This window comes from Mus caroli, unplaced genomic scaffold, assembly GCF_978045245.1.
Source record: "Mus caroli unplaced genomic scaffold, Mus_caroli_1 scaffold_1, whole genome shotgun sequence".
Classification (NCBI taxonomy): Eukaryota; Metazoa; Chordata; class Mammalia; order Rodentia; family Muridae; genus Mus; species Mus caroli.
This window is the reverse complement of record NW_028227256.1, coordinates 126,235,224-126,255,009: the sequence shown is the minus strand read 5'-3', so window position 1 is coordinate 126,255,009 and position 19,786 is coordinate 126,235,224. Positions and strand designations below refer to the sequence as shown.

Genomic DNA, 19,786 nt, shown 5'->3' with positions numbered 1-19,786 from the left:
GATTTAGTTATCGGCACTGTTACTGCTTTATATTGAAATTACCTCTCACTTGCCTGCTTCTCCTGTTTGACTCTTAGCTTCTCAAGGGTAGAAACCTTGACTCTTTCATTGCTTTATTCTTGGTGTGGTGCCAGAGTGTCTGGTATATTAAGAAGCTCAACAAATGTTTGCTGAGCTTAGGAAAGTTATTTAAATTCAGTCACACAACAGCGTAGTATTCATATTCCAGTTTTGCAGTGCAGAAATTTTGATACCTTAAAATCACACAACTAATGCTATCTAACACCAGAAATTTGACTTCCAGTTCTAAAAGTCTAAACTCACACTGGCATGACTTTATCAGTGACAGAGAGTGTGCTGATGTCCTAGAGACCTAGACAATAGCTCTCATTAATTGAGGTGGTTTGGAGTTTTGTTTTGTTAAGTCAAATGTGACCTGAGAGTCACTCTCAATTCAGTACTAAGGGCACTTATGCCAAGTCACTGTACTGAGCTCACACAACTTATTTCTAATCAGTCTGTAGGTTTAATACATTTCTTTTCCTTAGTGAGGGATAAAAGGAAGAAAGAGCAAGATAGGAGGGGGTACAAACATGCAAGCCCACACACATTTCCTTCCATCACAGAGGGAATTCAAGTCAGAGATACACTACTTAGTTATCTGGTTCTCCCTGGCAACTGTAATTCTAATCTTGATCACATCCAGACAGCTAAGCAATTTAGAATTTCTTCAGCATGCTGGGTTGGGAGTAGAGGGAACAGATTTGCTGAAAAAGGAGATATGAGAAAACGCAAAGCAGAGATAGGGAGCAGCTGTTAAAAATAGAGGCAGTTTTTCAGTCCATCACAGTGAAAGTATTCTTAGAGGGAGACCATGATCAAATTGCTAATACTACCACATTATGAAATCTGACGGAGTTTGTTGAAATGAACGCAAAGTTCTTCTTCATATCGCCTTAACTTACCAAATTATATTGAAGTAATGATTTATTTAAAAGGTAAGGTAATTTCTCCGAAATATTCCCTAAATAAACTGGTAAAAATTGAAACACACTGGATCTTGACTTAACCTGAGAATACATGTTCTATTTGGGGAGTCTAGGCAGGTGACTGTGAAGCCCAGTGTGATCTTGAAATCAGCTGCTGGATCTTCCTCTCAGCCTTACTGCAATGGGACTCTATACTGTTTGAGGATAGCTCTGTTTGCTACCTCTTTGGAAAATAAACTTCAGTATTTTCTTAACTGTCCTACACCAGAACGATTTAGTATCCCTGGAGCTCCCAATACATTGCCAGAGGTGCCCCTGTCACTTGGTAAAATGAGGATACGTGCTTCATTCATTCTAACATGAATAGTATCGGCCAGACACGTTTCCAAGTTATGAAGAAAGGATTCTGTTTAATTAACCAGTAATTTTATTTAATACTTAATAGCAGTGTTTAATAATTTATAAAATTAAGATCAGAAAATTCATAGTATATTCCTAATGCATTGTAAGTAAAAGCTAAAATAAACCAATGCTGTAAGTTAGAAACTTGCATAACAGCTAAAAGCAAATTTGCTTGCATAGAAGGGCTAGTCAGCATTTTGACTACGAAGATTTCTTCTTCATAAGGTGTCTGAGGACATGTGAAGAAGCAGTCTAAGAAGCAGATAATAGCTTTCTCTTCTGATGACTAGGAAGACATTTGTTCTCTCTCTCTCTCTGATTATGTATGTGTGTTGTGTGTGGGTGTATGTTTGACAATGACTGTGTGTGTATTACACAATGTTCTGTGTGGTGTGTAACAATGGATTGGGTGTATTTGTGAGTGAGTGTGTGTGTGTGTGTGTGAGAGAGAGAGAGAGGAAGAGTATGGACCATCGGCTGTAGGAACTTGTTAAAGAAGTCATTTTCAGTAAAGTCTGGTCTAAAAATATTGAATGGAAAGTTCCAGAAGTAAACAAAAAGTTTCCATCTACCTTGTGATGCTTTGAACAGAGTTGGGTCCCATAGACTCATGTGTTTGAATGCTTGGCCCACAGGGACTGGCACTATTAGGAGGTATGTCCTTGTTGGAGGAAGTGTATCACTAGGGGGTTGGCTCTGAGGTCTCAGATGCTAAAGCTCAGGCTCTGTGGTTCTCTGTTCACCTCTTATTGCCTGTCTATTCTAATGTAAAACTCTCAGCTCCTTCTCCAGCACCATATCTGCTTTCAGGCCAACATGCTTCTAGCCATGATGATAATGGACTAAAACCAGCTCCAATTAAATGTTTTTCTCTATAAGGGTTTCTATGGTTATAGTCTCTTCAGAGCAACAAAAGGTGTAAGACAACCCTGCTTCATCGTGGCTGGATAATGAGCCTTCCTTTTGCTTAACATATTGATGATACATATGCTAGCTTCTTACCAGTCATTTCCAAATCTCTTAGTGATCAGCCATTTATCAGAGGATCAAAAGGTTATGTTCATGTAACCTTCATGTCGTATCCTGATACTCCCTTAAAATGCTTATAGATGTTGGTATTTTCTTATTGTACCTACCTTAGAAGTTAAACTTTAGCATGTGTATGTGCATGTGCACACACGCACACACACACACATACACACGTGTATCTCTGTATATTAAGAGTCTGATAGTATGCTCAGTTTCAGGTACCCACTGAGAGTCTCAGAATGTAGCCTGATAAAGAAGATCATTATATTGTCTCCTTTAGTTTATTAACTAAAAGGTCTTATTCTTCAGAATGATTAAAATAATTTTAATTGACTTTTTAATGGGGTAGATGGGCCTCCCAGAGAGATTCATTTCACTGTACTTACTATACCTACATGGAAACATTCATGGTAAGCTTACCATACTGAATTTACACTTTAATTCATATTCTTTACTTTTCCTGTCTCTAGATAAGGGAAACTAATGATTCTGTATCAAGAGCTACTGACATGTGTGCTATGAAAAACCATACATTAAGTATGATTCTTAGTGAGAAAACAAAATTTTAACCCTGTCGATAACACAGTAAGTGACCCCTGTTGTTAATAGTCTAGTGGTATCCAGCAATTTAGGGCATAGACAGAGAAAAATGTAAAGTAACTGAAAAGGTAGGCATCTATTAGGATTTTATCCTAAGAACCACACATGGAAGTATTAGTGCAATCTGTGGTTCACTTTGCTTCTTGGATCATATAGAATCCACATGTATAATCAACTACTCAGTAAGAATTTTGGAAGAGACAGAGAAAGAAGACAGTTCTTCGACATGTAGGCACACACATAAAGGAATTTATTCCACCTACACTCCTTCTTAAACAGTAAAAACCTTGAAAATTCAGTGTATACTTAGTTTGATTGGGAAATGTAGGGGAAAGAGTGATGGCACACAATAATTTATTTAGATGCATCAATAATAGAGGAACAGGATGGACGCTTTGCCGCAATGTCTAGGATGTAACAGGATGGAAGGAGGAAGTAATTCAGAACACAATGCCTGTTTATCAGGAGACAGCACACAGAGACTGTATTTAAACCTGCATTGCAGCTCTTCTCTCTTTAGCATTTAAATTGATTCACCAGTTTACATTTATTCCCCACCTTCCTGTCCAACTCAGACGGCGAAACGGTGATTAGAACGAGCCTCTATTTTCTCTTTCGGATTCCTTCATTGACAAACAATATTAGAGTTTCATCTTTAATTTTGCTGCAAAACATCTAAAATAGAAGGGAATGAGGAACTTGGCTATGGGAACTCTCAAATTTAATCTTCTTTGCAGTCTGATTCCTGCTGCGTGAATGGCACAGTCTGATCTTATTGGCACTTTCAACTGCAGTGCCAGGTTCATTTCAAATTTAATACAATGTATTTGTCATTCCCACCCTTCTCCCGGTAAGAACACCGCTACCAAATGGCTACCGGTTGGTGGTCTGAGAAAGATATCTTGCAGAAAATGAGAGCTGTCCTCTAAACCGAAATGACTCATCTCACATATTACGTGTCTTCTGTTTTTGCAGAGGACACTATTGCTCTCCACCATTTAGTCTTTTCGTAATCCATCTAGGTAACAATAAAAGAAGTAGCGTAATATTTACTCACTGCCAGCTTCAGAAAGAGAGTAACATATCTCATGGATTTCACAAATGTCTTGCCCAGCAGGAAGCTAGAGACAACAGATTACAATCCATCAATACTACTGTTGATTCTCAGTGTAAGCCAATGTCTTGCGCAGTTCTGACCCACTGCTGTTAAACTCTGACATGACCAGGCAGCCCATCAGCCCCATCTGGCTCAGAACCATGTTTCTCAATTGGTGGTCCCTAGATCAACCCTGTCTTCATTACTAAATAATTTATTAGAAACTGAAATTCCTTGGCTCTCTACACTGAAAATATATATATTCTATTGTAGCAACCAAGATTTGTGCCATCACAAGCCATCTATTTTATTTGATTTACACTAATTTCTTAACTATGAATCCAGAAGAAAAGAGATAGAGTAAAATGATCCTTCAACATTCCAGAACCAATTTTCCTGTACAACGAGTGACTGCTGAATAGAGCCATTTACTATAGCCTTGCCCTGTATGTTTCAAGTTGACAGGGGGAAGGGTGGAGTGAAAAATCATACCCACCATGTATAGTGAGTTCAGTCATCTATCCCTTTATAGGATCTGTGACTATAGCCCCTTAATCCAGAATGTCCAGATTTATTTAAAGAAAGGAAGAAAGGAAAAAAGAGAGAAAGACTTAAAGAAAAAATTCGTTATTATTTTGTAAAATGAGAGTTTCTAGACGTTCTTTCTCATTTTGATTCAGGTTGTTCCCAGGATGTTATGAAGAGGCAATCGTTTACCTCTACTCATAAACTCCCAGTAAGTTACCAAGGTTCCATTCAGGGACCACAGGATCCTATAGACTTCTCACTCCCTATGACCAACACTGATAGATCTCTCACCTAAACATCTCGGGAATACTGCCTGTATGATTTACCACCATTCACCATTACCATTGCTTTATGTTCTTATTTGCAGTATGTGGAAGTGTATCTAAATACACACATACAGGCTGAATTAGATATACAGAGATACCATGCATCTCCAGTTAGACTGTAAGCTCTTTGAAGATAGAGGCTTCTCTATTCATCCTTGAGTCTATTATGGCTCTCTGGATACAGTCTCACATCCAGTAAGTAGAAATGTGTTTCCAAGGTAGCCAGGCTCTCCTGGATGCTTCCAATCTCCTGCTTGTGTCAGCCATCCCTTCTCTTATTCTACTTACCACTGACAGAGTAGTCAATCACAATCCATTGCAAGGCAAACTATTCATTAAAGTCACACATTCCCCTGATAGGCAATATTACACTTTAAACCTGATTAAATGGTCCTTGGAATGCAAGATATTTAAGGAAAAATATACTACACTGGACAAATTTGGGCTTTCCTGAAAAGCCTCTAGACAGTAAGTATATATAGACAATAGATTTTCCAACTTCAACTTTATCAAAACTTCTGTTTTCTTCATCTAATCATCTGTTCTTGTAAACTAAGTTTTATTAAGGAAAAACAAAACTGGATCTGTTGCTCTCATTATTATGCAGGATCAGCCAAAATACTCTTGAGTCCTCCACAAAATGAAAATATAAATAACCTACTCTCCAAAGTTATATGGCAATAGGGGGAAAACAAGACTCAAGACTCATCATGAATTACCCAGATGTCCCAACTGCAAAACAAATGGAACGTGATGCAACTTTATTGTTGTTTTCAAAGGGAGAACCAACACAGTACATAAACGTTCTTAGTTTATTAATAAATAATTGACAAATTAAATTTTTGAAAGTATTAAATGGGCTGTGATTTTGACTTTTGCAGGTGACTCTTTAAATGCTGTGGTCATTGCAGGATGACTCATTTGAATCTTTTTGTCTTCTTCAGGAATAGCTCCACTAAATCTTTCCAATCACAGTTGTCTTTGAGATACAATATGAAGACACACTATGTAAAACTCCAGCAATGATTCCTTGGCAGTGAGTAAGAATTAGAAACTGAAGCAGGAAAGGGAAGAGGGCTAACGAACGTGTGAATAGATGGTTTCCACAAGGTCTCATCCTAGTAGAAGTTAGATGATGTGACATCGCAACCTCAAGCTCATCTCAGTCATTTTCTGAAGGTTCCTTTCTAGGAATGTGAATGCCCTAGAAAGGCTCCTGCAGCCATAGAAATTCCTCAGGCAAAAAGATGCATGCATTTCAGTGCATATTTCACATTTACATGATCAGCAACATGGTTAGTGGAGAGGGGAGGTTCTATCTGAGGTGAAAACCCCAGCTTATGCTAGAATCCACTATGTCTCATTAATTCAAAATCTCATTTGTCTGGACTCTCATTGTTTATGGAAAATACACAGACATTTTTACATTCTCTTTGACCTCTTTAAATAGTGCAATATAATGTAGGAATCACTTTTCTATTTAAAAGAGAAACAAGAGTCTTACTTTTAAAAAAATCCAATTATCATTATCCTTTCTAAAACACACATCTTAATAAACTTCAGACTAATTTCAAAGCAAGTTACCATGGCTCAAATGTTTTAGAAAATTCATACTTGAAATTTGTTTCAGATCTTCTAGATCTCAGCAGAGGTTCTAATTTGAATACCTTGCTTTAATATGTGTCTTCACCACAGGAATCTACTCATGTGGTAAAGATGTGTCTGACAAATTAGTCCCTTCTCTTTCCTCCTAATGTCCATTAAATTAAATCTTGTGCTGAAATGAAATGTAGAAATTCTTCTAAGAGATATCAAAGGTGTACAGAGGGAACTCTAAGGCTTCACCTGAGAAACAGAAGATACAGTGTGATCAAAAAGCTTGGAAATGGAAGACTTGTCTAACAGGAGGTCCTGTTTAGAATCCCCATGAAGCACAAACAATAAAAATCTCTCTGGAATTTGACATCAGCCTCACAAGCAAGCCATAGAACACTCCTTGAAATAGAAATATAAAACAAACAAAGCTTCTAAGTCTAAGCATAGATTTTAAAACATTAAACCATCTTAATCCAACTCAAATAAATAATATCCAGGCAGGTTTCACTAAACAAAGCTACCCTTGCAGTGAATTGTTCGTGAAAGACAAGACCACCTACAAGGATGGCCCCCAGTGACCTTAGAGATGGGATGGCTCAGTGGTTAGAGAGTGTAGTTAGTCAGATGGCTCAAAAAACCACTTCTAACTCTAGCTCAGGGAATCCACCACCATCTTCCGGCCTCTGAGAGAACTAAACTTCTGTGAACACCCTCCCTGCCCCAACCATACATTTAAAAATTGTTGAGAGCCAGGCTGATCCAGGTCTTTCTCAGAGGCTCCAATGAAAGGGCAAAAGAACCTAGTTCTGTGTCTTTGACAAGGGTTCAACATGGCAAATTCCAGATAGGAACTGGGGCCAATACCTTCAGGAGCTATTGCTTTGGCTCCTGAGAACTTGGATCTTTTCACCCTGAAGAGACTGGCGTTATGAATTCCAAAGCTGCTGTCTCTGACACCTTGAGGTATTCTATGCTCCCCTGTGAGACATTGCTTGATTAGATTTCTGCCTACTTGCATCCCATTTTGTTTCCAAAACCTGTATATATGAGATTCTGTAATTTTTAATAAGTGTGCTTGCATGAGCCATCGGCATGTGTGAGATTCCCCAGTGACAAACTTTCTTATCTTCTCCCATCCTGGTCATCTCACTCCTGGAAACCTGTTGCTGAAGAACAACCTGCTGCTCTATGTCATGGAATAAAATAAAATCTTACAAAATAAAGGAAAACAATCTCTTTGAGATGGAAAGCAAAGCCACCCATAAGGGTAGGAAAATTGTTCCTCACACTTAGTGAAATTATTGACATTGGAAAAGTCTAATGTGGAGATTAAAATAAGAAGCCTTGTATGTATGGGATATTGTGTGACAACTCAGAAGAACTCTAACTCAACGTTCTTGTTAATACTTGAGCTTTGTTACTCCTGATACGCTTTACCTCAGCAGGCTAATTGTTCCCTTTCCATAAGCACATGGTCTGTGTCACGCCATCTCTGAAGAAATATGCTTGGTTTAGGTATAAAAATAGTTATTTCTTCTTTCAATTAAAAATATTTGATAGTTCTGCCCAGTTCTTGCTGCTGAGGCAGACTCCTAGTTGGTCTACTCCTGTGAAGACACCACATCCTGACACTTGTTGCCAGGTAACTGGGGAGGAACATACCTGGCTATAGTTGGGTAACTGTGGGGGTGGAGTCTAGCCAGAATGCCAAGTGCTTGAGACATTGTCTGCATGACTTATAGTCACAGAATTATGGAGTTGTGGGTTCTGTGGTGCCAGGCACCTGTCTCTTGAGAACATTCATGGCTCACTGTTCTGTCCCTTGTAGCGTTTTCTACTGGGTCACCAGAGCAAGCCTCGTTAAACCAAAACAGGCTGCCTTTCATGGTCCCCCTTACACACATATTGGGTGGGGTAAAGACTTGGGGAATGGTATTCAGGAGGGCAGGGGTTTTGGTGGGTGATGGGTCCCTCCCCTTCTCCTCTGAGTGGGTGAGTTCCCCCTGGTTATCCCCCTGGTGCATCAAGTCTGAAACCAGGCAAGGCAGCTAGAAGAGCATATCCCACAGACAGGCAACAGCTTTTGGGATAGCCTCCACTCCAGTTGAAGCTGCACATTTGCTACATAACTTCAGGAAAGCCTAAGTCTAACCTATGTATGATTTTTGGTTGGTGGTTCAGTCTCTGAGAGCTCCAAGGGTTCAGGTTAGTTGACTCTGTTGGTCTTTCTGTGGAATTCCTATACCCTTTGGGTTCTTAATCCTTCCTCCTATTCTTTCTAAGAGTCCCCAAGCTCCATCCACTGTTTGGCTGTGGGTGTCTACCTCAATCTGAGTCAGCTGATGGGTGGAGCCTCTCAGAGGACAGCTGACTAATCAGGGTTGGGAAATTTTGCTTCTCACAGTTACTTCCCAGTTTCAATATGTTCTTTGTACTTTTGAAAAAACCCAGGCAAGAGTATGACAAATATTTTGAGACCCAAAGTGCATTCACCTTCTTTGTGATAAGAAGAATGCGCAGGACACCAACGACAGTCCCACATAGAGGTGGGCACAGTGGTTACTTCCTTTCTCCAATCCTAACCCTGGAAGTTTTGGGGACCATAATGGCCCAGAGTTACAGAGAAAGAGTCAAGGGAATTTCAACTCCTTTAAGTCCATACCAAAACAAACAAACAAACAAACAAACAAACAACCACCACCACCACCACCACCACCACCAACAACAACAACAACAACAACAACAACAACAAAAAACAGGAGTTGGCTACTTAATCCCTCCTTCCCTCCCCTGCACCAGAAAGCCAGCTAGCTCCTGCACCAATAACCCCAGCATGAATTGATTACCAACAGTTATCATGTTTCATTCACATCTTGTTTGACCATAATGCTACACAGCCCCCACCACCCACATTCCCATAACCCCCACCCCACCCTGACCCTGGACAACAGCCCCTGGGTATGCAGAGAAAGCACCTTTTAACACCTCTGCCCTGGTTAATAATGGTACATTGCTACACAAACCTTGCCCCAGAGATATAGGCCACCTTCCTGGGGGCATAAATATTTTCCATCATCAATGAACCAAACGAGTTCCCCAAGGCTGTTCTTGGGTGTGTTCTTTGTTTGTGCATTTATCCTCAACTGGTACCAAGTTAAACTTCATGCTCAAAGGCCTGGGTACCCAAAAGGGAAAGTGGACTCAGGAAAGCAGATGTTGGGGTAGGAGATCACATATTTGAGACCAGCCTAGGCTACCAAACAACATCTACTTTCAAAAAATTAAAATTAAACAAAGGTAAATCTAAAGAATTTATGAATGTGTGTGTGTGTGTGTGTGTGTGTATGGTGTGTGTATGTGTTTGTGTATGTGTAGGGGGTGTATATATGTGGCGTGTGTCTATGTGTGTGGTTTATATTTATATATGTATGTGTGTGCATGTGGTAGGTATGTGTATGTGTTTGTGTATGTGTGTATATGTATGTGGTGTGTAGATGTAAATGTGTGTGGGGATATTTGTGTATATAAGTGTGTGTTTGTATATGAGTATATTGATTAGTATGTACTCAAATCTGTTTCTTTGAATGTGAATCGTATGTGTTTTTTGTATGTGAGTATATGTGTAACTGTGTGTGTCTCTGTGTGTATGCATGTGTGTCTGTGTGTATGTTGCATGTGTATGCATGTGTGAGTTGTGTGTGTGTGTGTGTGTGTGTGTGTGTGTGTGTGTGTGTGTAAGAATGTGGTTTTCTTGGTGTGCAGGGAAGACAACTCAAGGGTTAAAGCCTTGTAGAGTGAAGACTATAGTTTGGATCCCCCTGAACCCAAGCAAATGCCTACATTGTCATAGCCATCCCAGACCTCCAGAGCTCAGAGTGGGAGAGAGTACACTCCTGTCTAGCTGGTAAAGAAACTGGATGAGTCAGTAAACTCTGGCGTCACCTAAGAGATCTAGCCTCAGTAAATACAGTGGGAAGAAACTGTGTAACATTTGCAATGTCCACACTGGGTGTCCACATGTATGAACACATGTATACCCACAAACATGTGAAAAGGTATACAAACACATGCATAGCATTCAAACATACAGGTGGGGTTGGAGGGGGGGAATCCCTCAGCTTCTAAGTCTGAAGAGAACACATACACTCCAGGAGATTGTGGGATTTTTTTTTCCAACATATTTCTATCCAGAGTCCTGACAGGGACTTATAGATAAACCTAAGGAAGACAAAGCAAGCTGCCCTTGGGAATTCTATTCTGCTTCAAGTCTGACTAGATCTAATATGAGTTTTGGAGTTTCTCATATCAAGTAGCAGACAATTTCTTCTGGCTACATCCATTTATCTTGAAATAAATTCTGAAACAAAAAGTCTGCAGAGCAATTGATAAACTCAGTGTGATAACTATCAACTTTCATAAGCAAAGAAACTCACAGGAAACTGTCTCAAACATTCTGTTCTCAACCATTTAAATGAGTGGCAGTAGCTTTATCAAGGAGGTGGTTATATGAAGACCCTCATAGGAAGCTTCTCTGTGAAACCTTCACAGCCAATCACAGATGCACACAGCCATTGAGCCCCAGGGGGCACACTGATTGTGTCTGCAATTTCTCACTGAGTAGGAGCTTGTTTCAGTTATCAGGAGGTCAGCATGATGTTCCTATTGCCATGATGGTGGCTGCTGCCTCACAAGAGATCAAGTTTATCCTGATATTTAAAAGTCCACAGACTTCATAAAGCTAATGGGAGCAATTATAAATTCCAACTTTCCCCAAGCTTGAAAGCCACTGTGTCATGGTAAAGAGGAAACCCTATAGCAGTTGAAGAGGGCAGATCATACACTATGTAGAAAACCTCTAATGCTGTGGACCTAGGTTGTCATGACAACTTTCTAGTGCTTGCTATGAGATGATCAAAACACAATGATCAGTTGCTATGGGACTCAACCCAGTGAGCTTTCCATTTTCTCAACTAGAGGGTGGAAAGAACTCCTAGATGTGCTCATTCTAATCTTCAGTACTCTCTGCACTATATATAGTACTCTTGTGTACACTATTTCCATAAATCAAACATAATACCAAATATATATTATAAGCTTGTTTTGAAAAGTGAGGGGCCCTAATGAGGCATCTCAATTACAGATAATCCTGATCACATTCATATACCTATTTTAACCCTCAGAATGCTAACACTCAAAGGTAGATTTCTCTCCCCTCCTCTAGAGACCTAAAGGAAAATATTCTTTCATAAAATTAAATCATTTGGCCATTTAATAGGTAGATGGTAAGGATTAAAATTCCAAGCTGGGTGAAGGGAAAAGTCTAGGACTAAACTTGGCACTTACTTCGGACACCACATTCAACACAGGATGCTTTTAGGATAAGATCAGTAGGGTGTTCTCAACACCCAGCAATCCTCCTCATCAGCTGGGTGTCCTACCATTCAAGTCTACTGCCATGAACTGTTTCCTTGGAAATGGCATCAAGCCTAAGCCCTCACATTTGAATAACCCTCCTGGGTTGTAAATCAGACTTCCCACTAACCTTTTCTCAGACCCTAGAGTTTCCCAGATAGCTTAAGAATACTAGATAAAAATTATTACTTACGTTTACAGCTTTGCTATAAAGAACATTTACAAGATATACAGATAAGTAGCTAGATGGAAGAGATGAACCAGCAAAACCAAGCCCTTTAACAGCGTTATGGAGATAGACAGAGGAGATGCATAGGATAAGAAGGTGTTCAGCTTGATATAGAGCATCTAGGCTCTCTCTGGGCACACTGCCCACTCTGCCCACTCTGCACACATCTCTATGTATCTATGTGGAAGGGAGTTCTGATCTCTGTACTCCATAGTCTGAAGACCCCTGTGGAGGATTTACCAGAAGGGATGATTAATAAGGAGTCCAGTCTGTCTCCACATCCTTGTGGTTGAGAACTAGGAATGAAATTTTCAAACTTCTAGTAATGTATCAATCTATCTGGAGACTAGTTACACACAGAAATCAACCCAGAATCATTTTCCTAGAATAAAAGACATTTCTATCATGCATGAAAACTGCAAGGGACTTATGAGCTTTATGTCATAAGTTATATTCAAAGATCAAGTAAGACAGCAAAGGCTCTTTTAGAACCTAGACTCACCAGGAAATCACAAGGAGTCCAAAATGAGTGTGCCAAGAACCAGGGAAGAAGAACAAATCATACTTTCCTTAATATAAATTATAATATCAGGAAGCACCACAGAGGGATCTTATTTGCCTGCACTAATAAGGCACACCTCACCCCATGTAAACATTACATGGGTTGTATTAAAAGCAGAAACTATTAGTTCCAACTATTTATTGCAGCTATTGCAATCTGTTGTTGCCTTCTATTTAATTAAACAACCATCTGCTTTCTTCAGGGAAACAATACATCATTTAATAAGAAAATGTACATTTGCCTACTTACGTTCGCTATTTTAGAGAAAGAAAAAGAGTATAGAGAAGTGGAGGAGAAAGGCCAGAGAGAGAAGAGGGAGGAAGAAATTAAAGCAAGGAAGAGTTTGCCAGATGTCAGCCCCGTGAGAATGTTAATATCCATTCTGAAGCTGCTTTGTAATTTCCTCCCATCCTGTGGGTTACTTCGCTCTGTAAGTCAAAACATTTCATCTCGCACACAGAGAGCATTGTGAACAGGGTCTTGCATGGCAGAGCTGATTAGGAGACAGGCTCCCCATCCCTCTGAGAGACCAAGTTCTTTTTAATCTCCAGAATAAAGATTTTCAAATGTCACTTTTCTCACTGCCATATGACTTACATATTTTTTAAACCACACTTCATTTCCAAGAAGCATTGTACCAAAAGCTTGGTGATCAAGGACAGACATCATTGTTAATAATTGTGTAAACCTTGACAGCTTATATTTAAAAATAGCTTGTTGAAAATGTTAGCATTATATCCAGAACTGATTCTGGTCTCATGTTATATAAATGAAAATAGTTCACTTAATCTTTTTTCTTCTCCCCTTTTCATTTTTAACCCTGACATCTTTAATAGGTAGCATTTTGTTAACATTTAATAGAGGCATGCTATAAACTGATCTTAACAAAAAATAAAGCCTGGCCTTCATTCATAAGTTAGGACAATTCTGTTTGCTATTTGTCTAGCTGAATTAAAAAAAAATTCTCCAAAGAATTGGATGGATTCAGAATGGTATGTTCAAGCATAATCAAACAGTGCATTTACTGATGGTTTCTGACTCTCACGTGAAGTAACCACAGGCCACTCTACAGCAATTTGTCACCCAATTCACCCTAATATGCCCCAGCTGGAACTTTTCTCCATCCAGCAAAAACAAAAACAAAAACCCCAACAAAACTAACCAAAATAAAACAGAAAAAAAAATTTAAAGATTAGCACTGGCCCTTGTTCAGTGTAACTTATCCTTCACCATCTCCCACCTCGCTCATTCTGACAGACAGCCTTCAGAATGCGATGTCCCAGGCCACATTTCCCATGATCAGGAATACAGATCCCTTCCGAGGCAAGCCATCGATGACACATTGGATCCTCACAAGGTACAGATTCTGCCAGATGAGGGCAGCGCCCCATGGGCCCTGTAGACTCCATGAGTACATGGCGCTGCCTCATTCTAAAGCCTGAAAGGAGAGAGAAAGGAAGAGTTTCAGCATTTCACACTGATCCTGCAAAGGCTGCTGGGCAGAAGATGAAACTTCCGCATGAACACTTGTAGCTCTGAAGCGTGTATTACCTTGATATAATTTATTTATGAGATGGAGGGATGTGAAATGGAAAGAAAAAGAGAAGCTGTGGGAAGAATGAGTGTAAAAGTGTCTTTCAAGAGAACTTGGGCAGGGTCAGATGGAATTAGATGAAATAATGAACAGGGTGTATCCAGTGGTGTCTATAACCCTGGAGCATCAGTAAAGACTTGCAGCAGCACCTACTAATAGATACATCCACATCTCCTTTTCTGCTATTGGTTGGCCACCCTTTGCTTATGCCTAGTACCTGACCATTCACAGCTTTCTACTTTGAGTAGTCCCTGTACAGCTTCTCTAAGCTTTACACATTAGCATGTCTGTATACACAGTGGTTCTAGAACCCCATTTGCTCCATAACAGGGCATGGGTTCTCAAATTCCCACAGTTAGAGTCCATAATATAGGCATGGGTAGGTCTTGGAATGTTTCAGAATCACTTATGGTGCTTTAATAGAAGTAAGGTAGGAAGAAAAAAAAATCAAGTGTAAATCTGTAAAATGTTCTAAGTCTATAGAAAAATAGAGTGTCTGCCTGTTCTGAAAGGTTTATTATTATTCAGCTTTCTTGAACTGGTGGCATGAGAGAACATGGATACTTTCTTAATATATCTTTTTATTTGTCTAGATGCCAGAAATAGAAGCTATATTTTGCTTTTCGTGTACATGTTTGTTTTTACATAATTTAAAATGACATAGAGAAACAGTGACAATAACATGACTTTGAGAAAATAACAAATGAGTGAATGAGAAGCAGCTGAGATCCATTGATGACTCGGGCTTGCAGTCCTTGGTTCTCCTGATGCATAACTTTTACAGGCTTAGGTTTCACCCACACTGTTTCCTACTATTAGACTCAAAGTCCATCAACCAATCTGGCTTCTTTAGTTTATTTTTCAAACTGGTTCTCATATGTCCCCATCCTGAAATCAGACTCACCCCAGAGGTGAGGATGATGCCAAAGTAATGTGTCGCCCTCCTGTCTCTTCTTTCTAAGTTCTAGGATACAGGAATGTATTGTTACCATGCCTGCTTTATACAGTACCGGGCATTGAACCCAAGGCATTCTCGGTGCTTGGTAAGTACTCAGCTACATCTCAAGCCAAAAGTCCTTTAATTTAACTGTTCCTCTGCCCAAAGCTCATGTGTTTGAACTCTTGGTCTTAAGCTGGTAGTGCTGTTTGGGAAATGGTAAAACTTCTAGGCAGTTGAACCTTACTGGAAGAAGTGGATCACCTAAAGGAGGTCCCTGATGCTTGACAGCTTACCTCTTCCTGTTCATTTTCTGCAAAAGCAATGTGACTGGCCACCGAGGACATCTGTCACCATTCCTTCCCCCACTCTTTTGAGTTTTATCTCTTGAGCTGTAACACCAAGTAAACCTTTCTTCTCCTTAATTTTTGTGAGAAATTTGGTGACAGCAAGACATAAAGTAACAAACTATTTAGACATCATTTAACCAACAGTGACTGTTTCCATAATACTAAAATTGCTAAGTTTAGGGCCAATTTAAATAATAACAACAATGAATATCACTGATCTGTTACCTCCCTAACTCCAGGTCACTAAATACTCAAAATACAATCTATAGAATGCTCAGCTTCCTTCCATGGGAATCTCAAGGAGAGTTACAAGGGGCATACAAAGCCCTCAACCCCATGCATAAATCAAGGGCTTTCCAACTGTTGCCACCCAGGACTTGAATGACTCTTACATGTAACACCTGCACACTGCTTATTCACTGGCATTTGTTTGTACTTGTTTAGCTTTTTTCTTTGAACAAGAAATAGCATGATTTACACTCTGACAACCAGTTCTGAGCACAGGATGGAAACTTAGCATTCTCTATGGAAGTATTTGGGTGTCCTATTTCTGAAGCTTAAGCTAGTGAGGGGCACATGCAGTTTCCCTCTATAAATCATGTTGCATCCATCTTGCCATAAATCTATAGAGTGCATCTCTTCAGTCAATAAATTCTTTTAGACATTTTTTTTTGTGCTGCCCTGTCCAAACTCTAAGTAGGATCAAATCACACCACAAGCTCAGAATAAAACAAGAGCCTTGGCTTCTTATTATATTTAACTTACACATACACAGGCAACCATGCCTACAGTAAACAACAGCAGGGCTGTCCCAGGTGTTCTATTCCAAAAGATATACAACAACCAAGTTCACTGTGCCTGGGGTAGCCAGCATCTCACAATGATTGAATTTTATGTTAGACAATATTATTAATCAGTAACTACTAATAATCATGTGATTTTGATGTGCTATACTGGTGGGAATACAACAAGCAATGCTTCTAAGGGTGTACACAGCTATGAACTAAAACAGCTACAGATGTTCCACTTAGATTTGTCTGAACTTAAACCCTTTAGACTTTCTGTAAGGTTCTCTACTCATTTTAGACATCTGGAAACAAAGGCCACACTTGCAATTTATTGTTCCTTCAAGAGTGTGTCAGCAGTAGGTAGGTGGGTAAGAAGTTGACCAGAGTTCTAACTTCACAGACTTAGCTCCTGGATGAACCATTAATTTTACCTTTGTAAGGTAAACCTCAAAGGAAGGTACCATGGATTGGCCTCTTCAACTCAAGTTAGACAGACTAGAAAGTGGGGTTTGGGGCTCTACATAGAAGATAGTTATAATCATTGTGTCATGGCTAGAGATTTACTATGCACCTTTGATGGAACCCAATATCTCAGGGTTTTCTATATTTTTGTTTGTTGGTTTGCTTGCTTGCTTGCTTATTTTTGCTATAAGCTCTGAATTCAAAATATACGGTTAAGTACGTGACTCTACTTTAGGCAACCAGAAAAGACAGAATAGTGGGTTAGAGAAAGTAAGGACAGAAGAGAAGGTGGCAGAAGAGTAGCCAAAGAGTAGTCTTTCTAGGTGAAGGCAAGGAAGAATTAAAGGAGACTCATGGGTATATCAAAGTCTGAAGACGGTATTTCTGCTATGTCATAGAGTGTCAGTGTCCATGTGAGCTTCCATGAAACTGTTCACAAATAACATAATATTGTCTCCAGGATAACTCATGGTACTAGGCTGAAAAATATAGCCAGCAGACTGCACACACTACTGGCAGAAGCATACTGCATGCTGAACATTGCATTTTCCAGTTGTCTTTGGCTGACCAGGATGATGGATAAGGATATTGAGCCAAAGAACATGATATATTTGAAGTATAGGTGTGTATACACATACTTGTGTGTAGACCGGAGTACAAGCTTGGTTGTCATTCTTTAGAAGTACTTCCTTTATGAGACAGGGTATCTCACTGGCCTCCAAAGTTAATCTGGCTGGCCAGCAAGCCCCAGAGGAATTAGTCTTTCTCTGGCAGCCCAGCACTGGGATTACAAATGTACAACACTGTGCTTGACTTGTTTTCCATAGTTTCTGGAGATTGAATTCAGGCCACCATGTTTGTATGAAAGAAAGTTACTGAATCAGGCATCCTTTCTTTGTCCCAGACTAACTCTTTGATTCCAGTTCTTTAGTTATCAACTGAGAGGGGATGGAGGAAGGAGGAGGGAGGGAGGGAGGGAGGGAGAGAGAGAGAGAGAGAGAGAGAGAGAGAGAGAGCAAGCATTTTAAAGCATCATGATTATTTTCCAGCCTATTATACCACAGAAAATAAGAAGCATTGATAAGGTAAAGCCATCATGAAAACCTTTAATATTTTGCATAAGAAGAAGGTGTAGCCTACTGTCAATATCAACACAGACACACAAAAATGGAAGAGAAAAGCTTATCTGAGTAACATGGATATTATTTCTAATGAAACCAAATAATTTTTTATACAATTTAAGTGAAAGTAGAATTAGAGCCAACCCAGCAAGCAGCAATGGAAAAAGGAAATGTTTTTACTGTAAAATTAGATTTCAGGCATGTCAGTGGTTTCTGACCCTAGTTTGCTGTCTATATTAATTTTTCAGAACGAAAAAAAAATAAAGAGAAACTTTTTAAGAATAGCCCTAGTATTTCCAATTAAAAATATCTTTGCCTGTAGGAACTTTGGAGCGTTTTCTGTGCTGTGGTTAAAGCAGGGAGATATTCTTGAAGTCTGATGTGGAGGTAGGCAGCTATTAGGATGCCACTTATAAAGGTCTCTATCAGGCTCATCTTCAGAAGTTTGCCTTCATAGAACTTAAGTGCAAGTAACCAGGCTGTCAGTAAATCTATGTATCAAGAGGGATTTTTTTTTTAATGGGCATCACACCTATGTGTAGGGCTTATTCATCAGCATTTTCTTTGGGCCAGTTGTCTTTTGTGTTTCTCTAATTGTAAGGCTGCGGGAGTACCTCAGAGATAAAACAATAAACGATTTGAATTCATCCAATTTAAATTCCATTGGAAGGTGTCCCAGCCTCACTTGACAAGCACTGGCCTGCCAAGCGCTGCTCCCCTTGTCTGTCTGTCGCTGATGTGATGGAGGGGCAGAGCCTGTGAACATGACTGGTTTTCTAATGCCCTCTGAGTAGCTGTCATTCCTAAGCCTTAGATGATGCCTGACTGAAGGGGCATCTGACAGAGAACAAGAGAAATATAAAGATAATTTCTTTAACCATTTATTCTATCAGCTAATAAAACATCTCCTAGCATCTGGTTTCCTTATTTCTTTCTGTTTTCTTTTTAAATGGGAATAAAGAAAACAGAATAAAATAAGGAAAACCCAGGTGATCAGGACATGTGTGTTTGGCAAAGGTCTTCTCCTTTCCAAGTCTGTTTCCTTCTTGGTTGCTTGACTTTTCCTCAAATCATCTATTTTTTCCCTCTTTAATACATACACATTGTATACACACATATGTAACTATTAAAGAGTGTACCTATATGAATATGGACCCAGTGCATCAATATATGAGGGTATTAAGTAGCCAGGAATTTATCCAGATTTCTGTTAATCAGTTGATTGGATTTTCTGAGGAGGTAATTCAGATGCAGAACCACACACCCACTGCCATCCCAGGGGTTTTGCCACAGTTAGTGTATGAATTGTGTCCAGGCACTGTGGAATCTAAGTCATATTTACTTTGTGCCTATCGGTGACTGGTCCAGTCCCTACAGGATCATGGGGCAGAAATAAAGAACAGAGAGAGTACAGACTCTATCCTCACCAGTTGGTAGAAATAACAAGATGATTGCTCCCATCCCCAGCACATATTCAGTCTGCCTGTAGGCACAAAATCATTTCCCCAGAGGGAGAACTCCATGCCCGATTTTTCCCAAGAGGAATTAGAGGCAGGTGGTCCTGCCAGGTTTCAGCAAGACATACAGGACTAATTTCTCTCTACTTTGGAGAATTACTTTAAAGTAGTAAACTCTCAGCCCTGAATAACAATCACAAAAGCTGTCCATTATTCCTGACTGTGGTGATTTAGCATTGCAAAAGGAAGCCACCTTCCAGTACCTGTTTGGGGGCTCTAACAAAACCAAAAGTATTAACAGTGACTAA

The 19,786-nt window shown here is 39.6% G+C and overlaps 1 protein-coding gene across 1 annotated transcript in view; it reads right to left on the bottom strand.

Moving 5' to 3' along the window:
• The window catches only part of Thsd7b (thrombospondin type 1 domain containing 7B), a 938,083-nt gene that overhangs the window by 520,158 nt on the left and 398,139 nt on the right, over nt 1-19,786 (bottom strand). Inside the window, exon 7 of the mRNA XM_085840847.1 lies at nt 14,010-14,207. Within this exon, the coding sequence (XP_085696973.1) occupies nt 14,010-14,207 (198 nt within the window). The remainder of the gene's footprint in view (nt 1-14,009; nt 14,208-19,786) is intronic.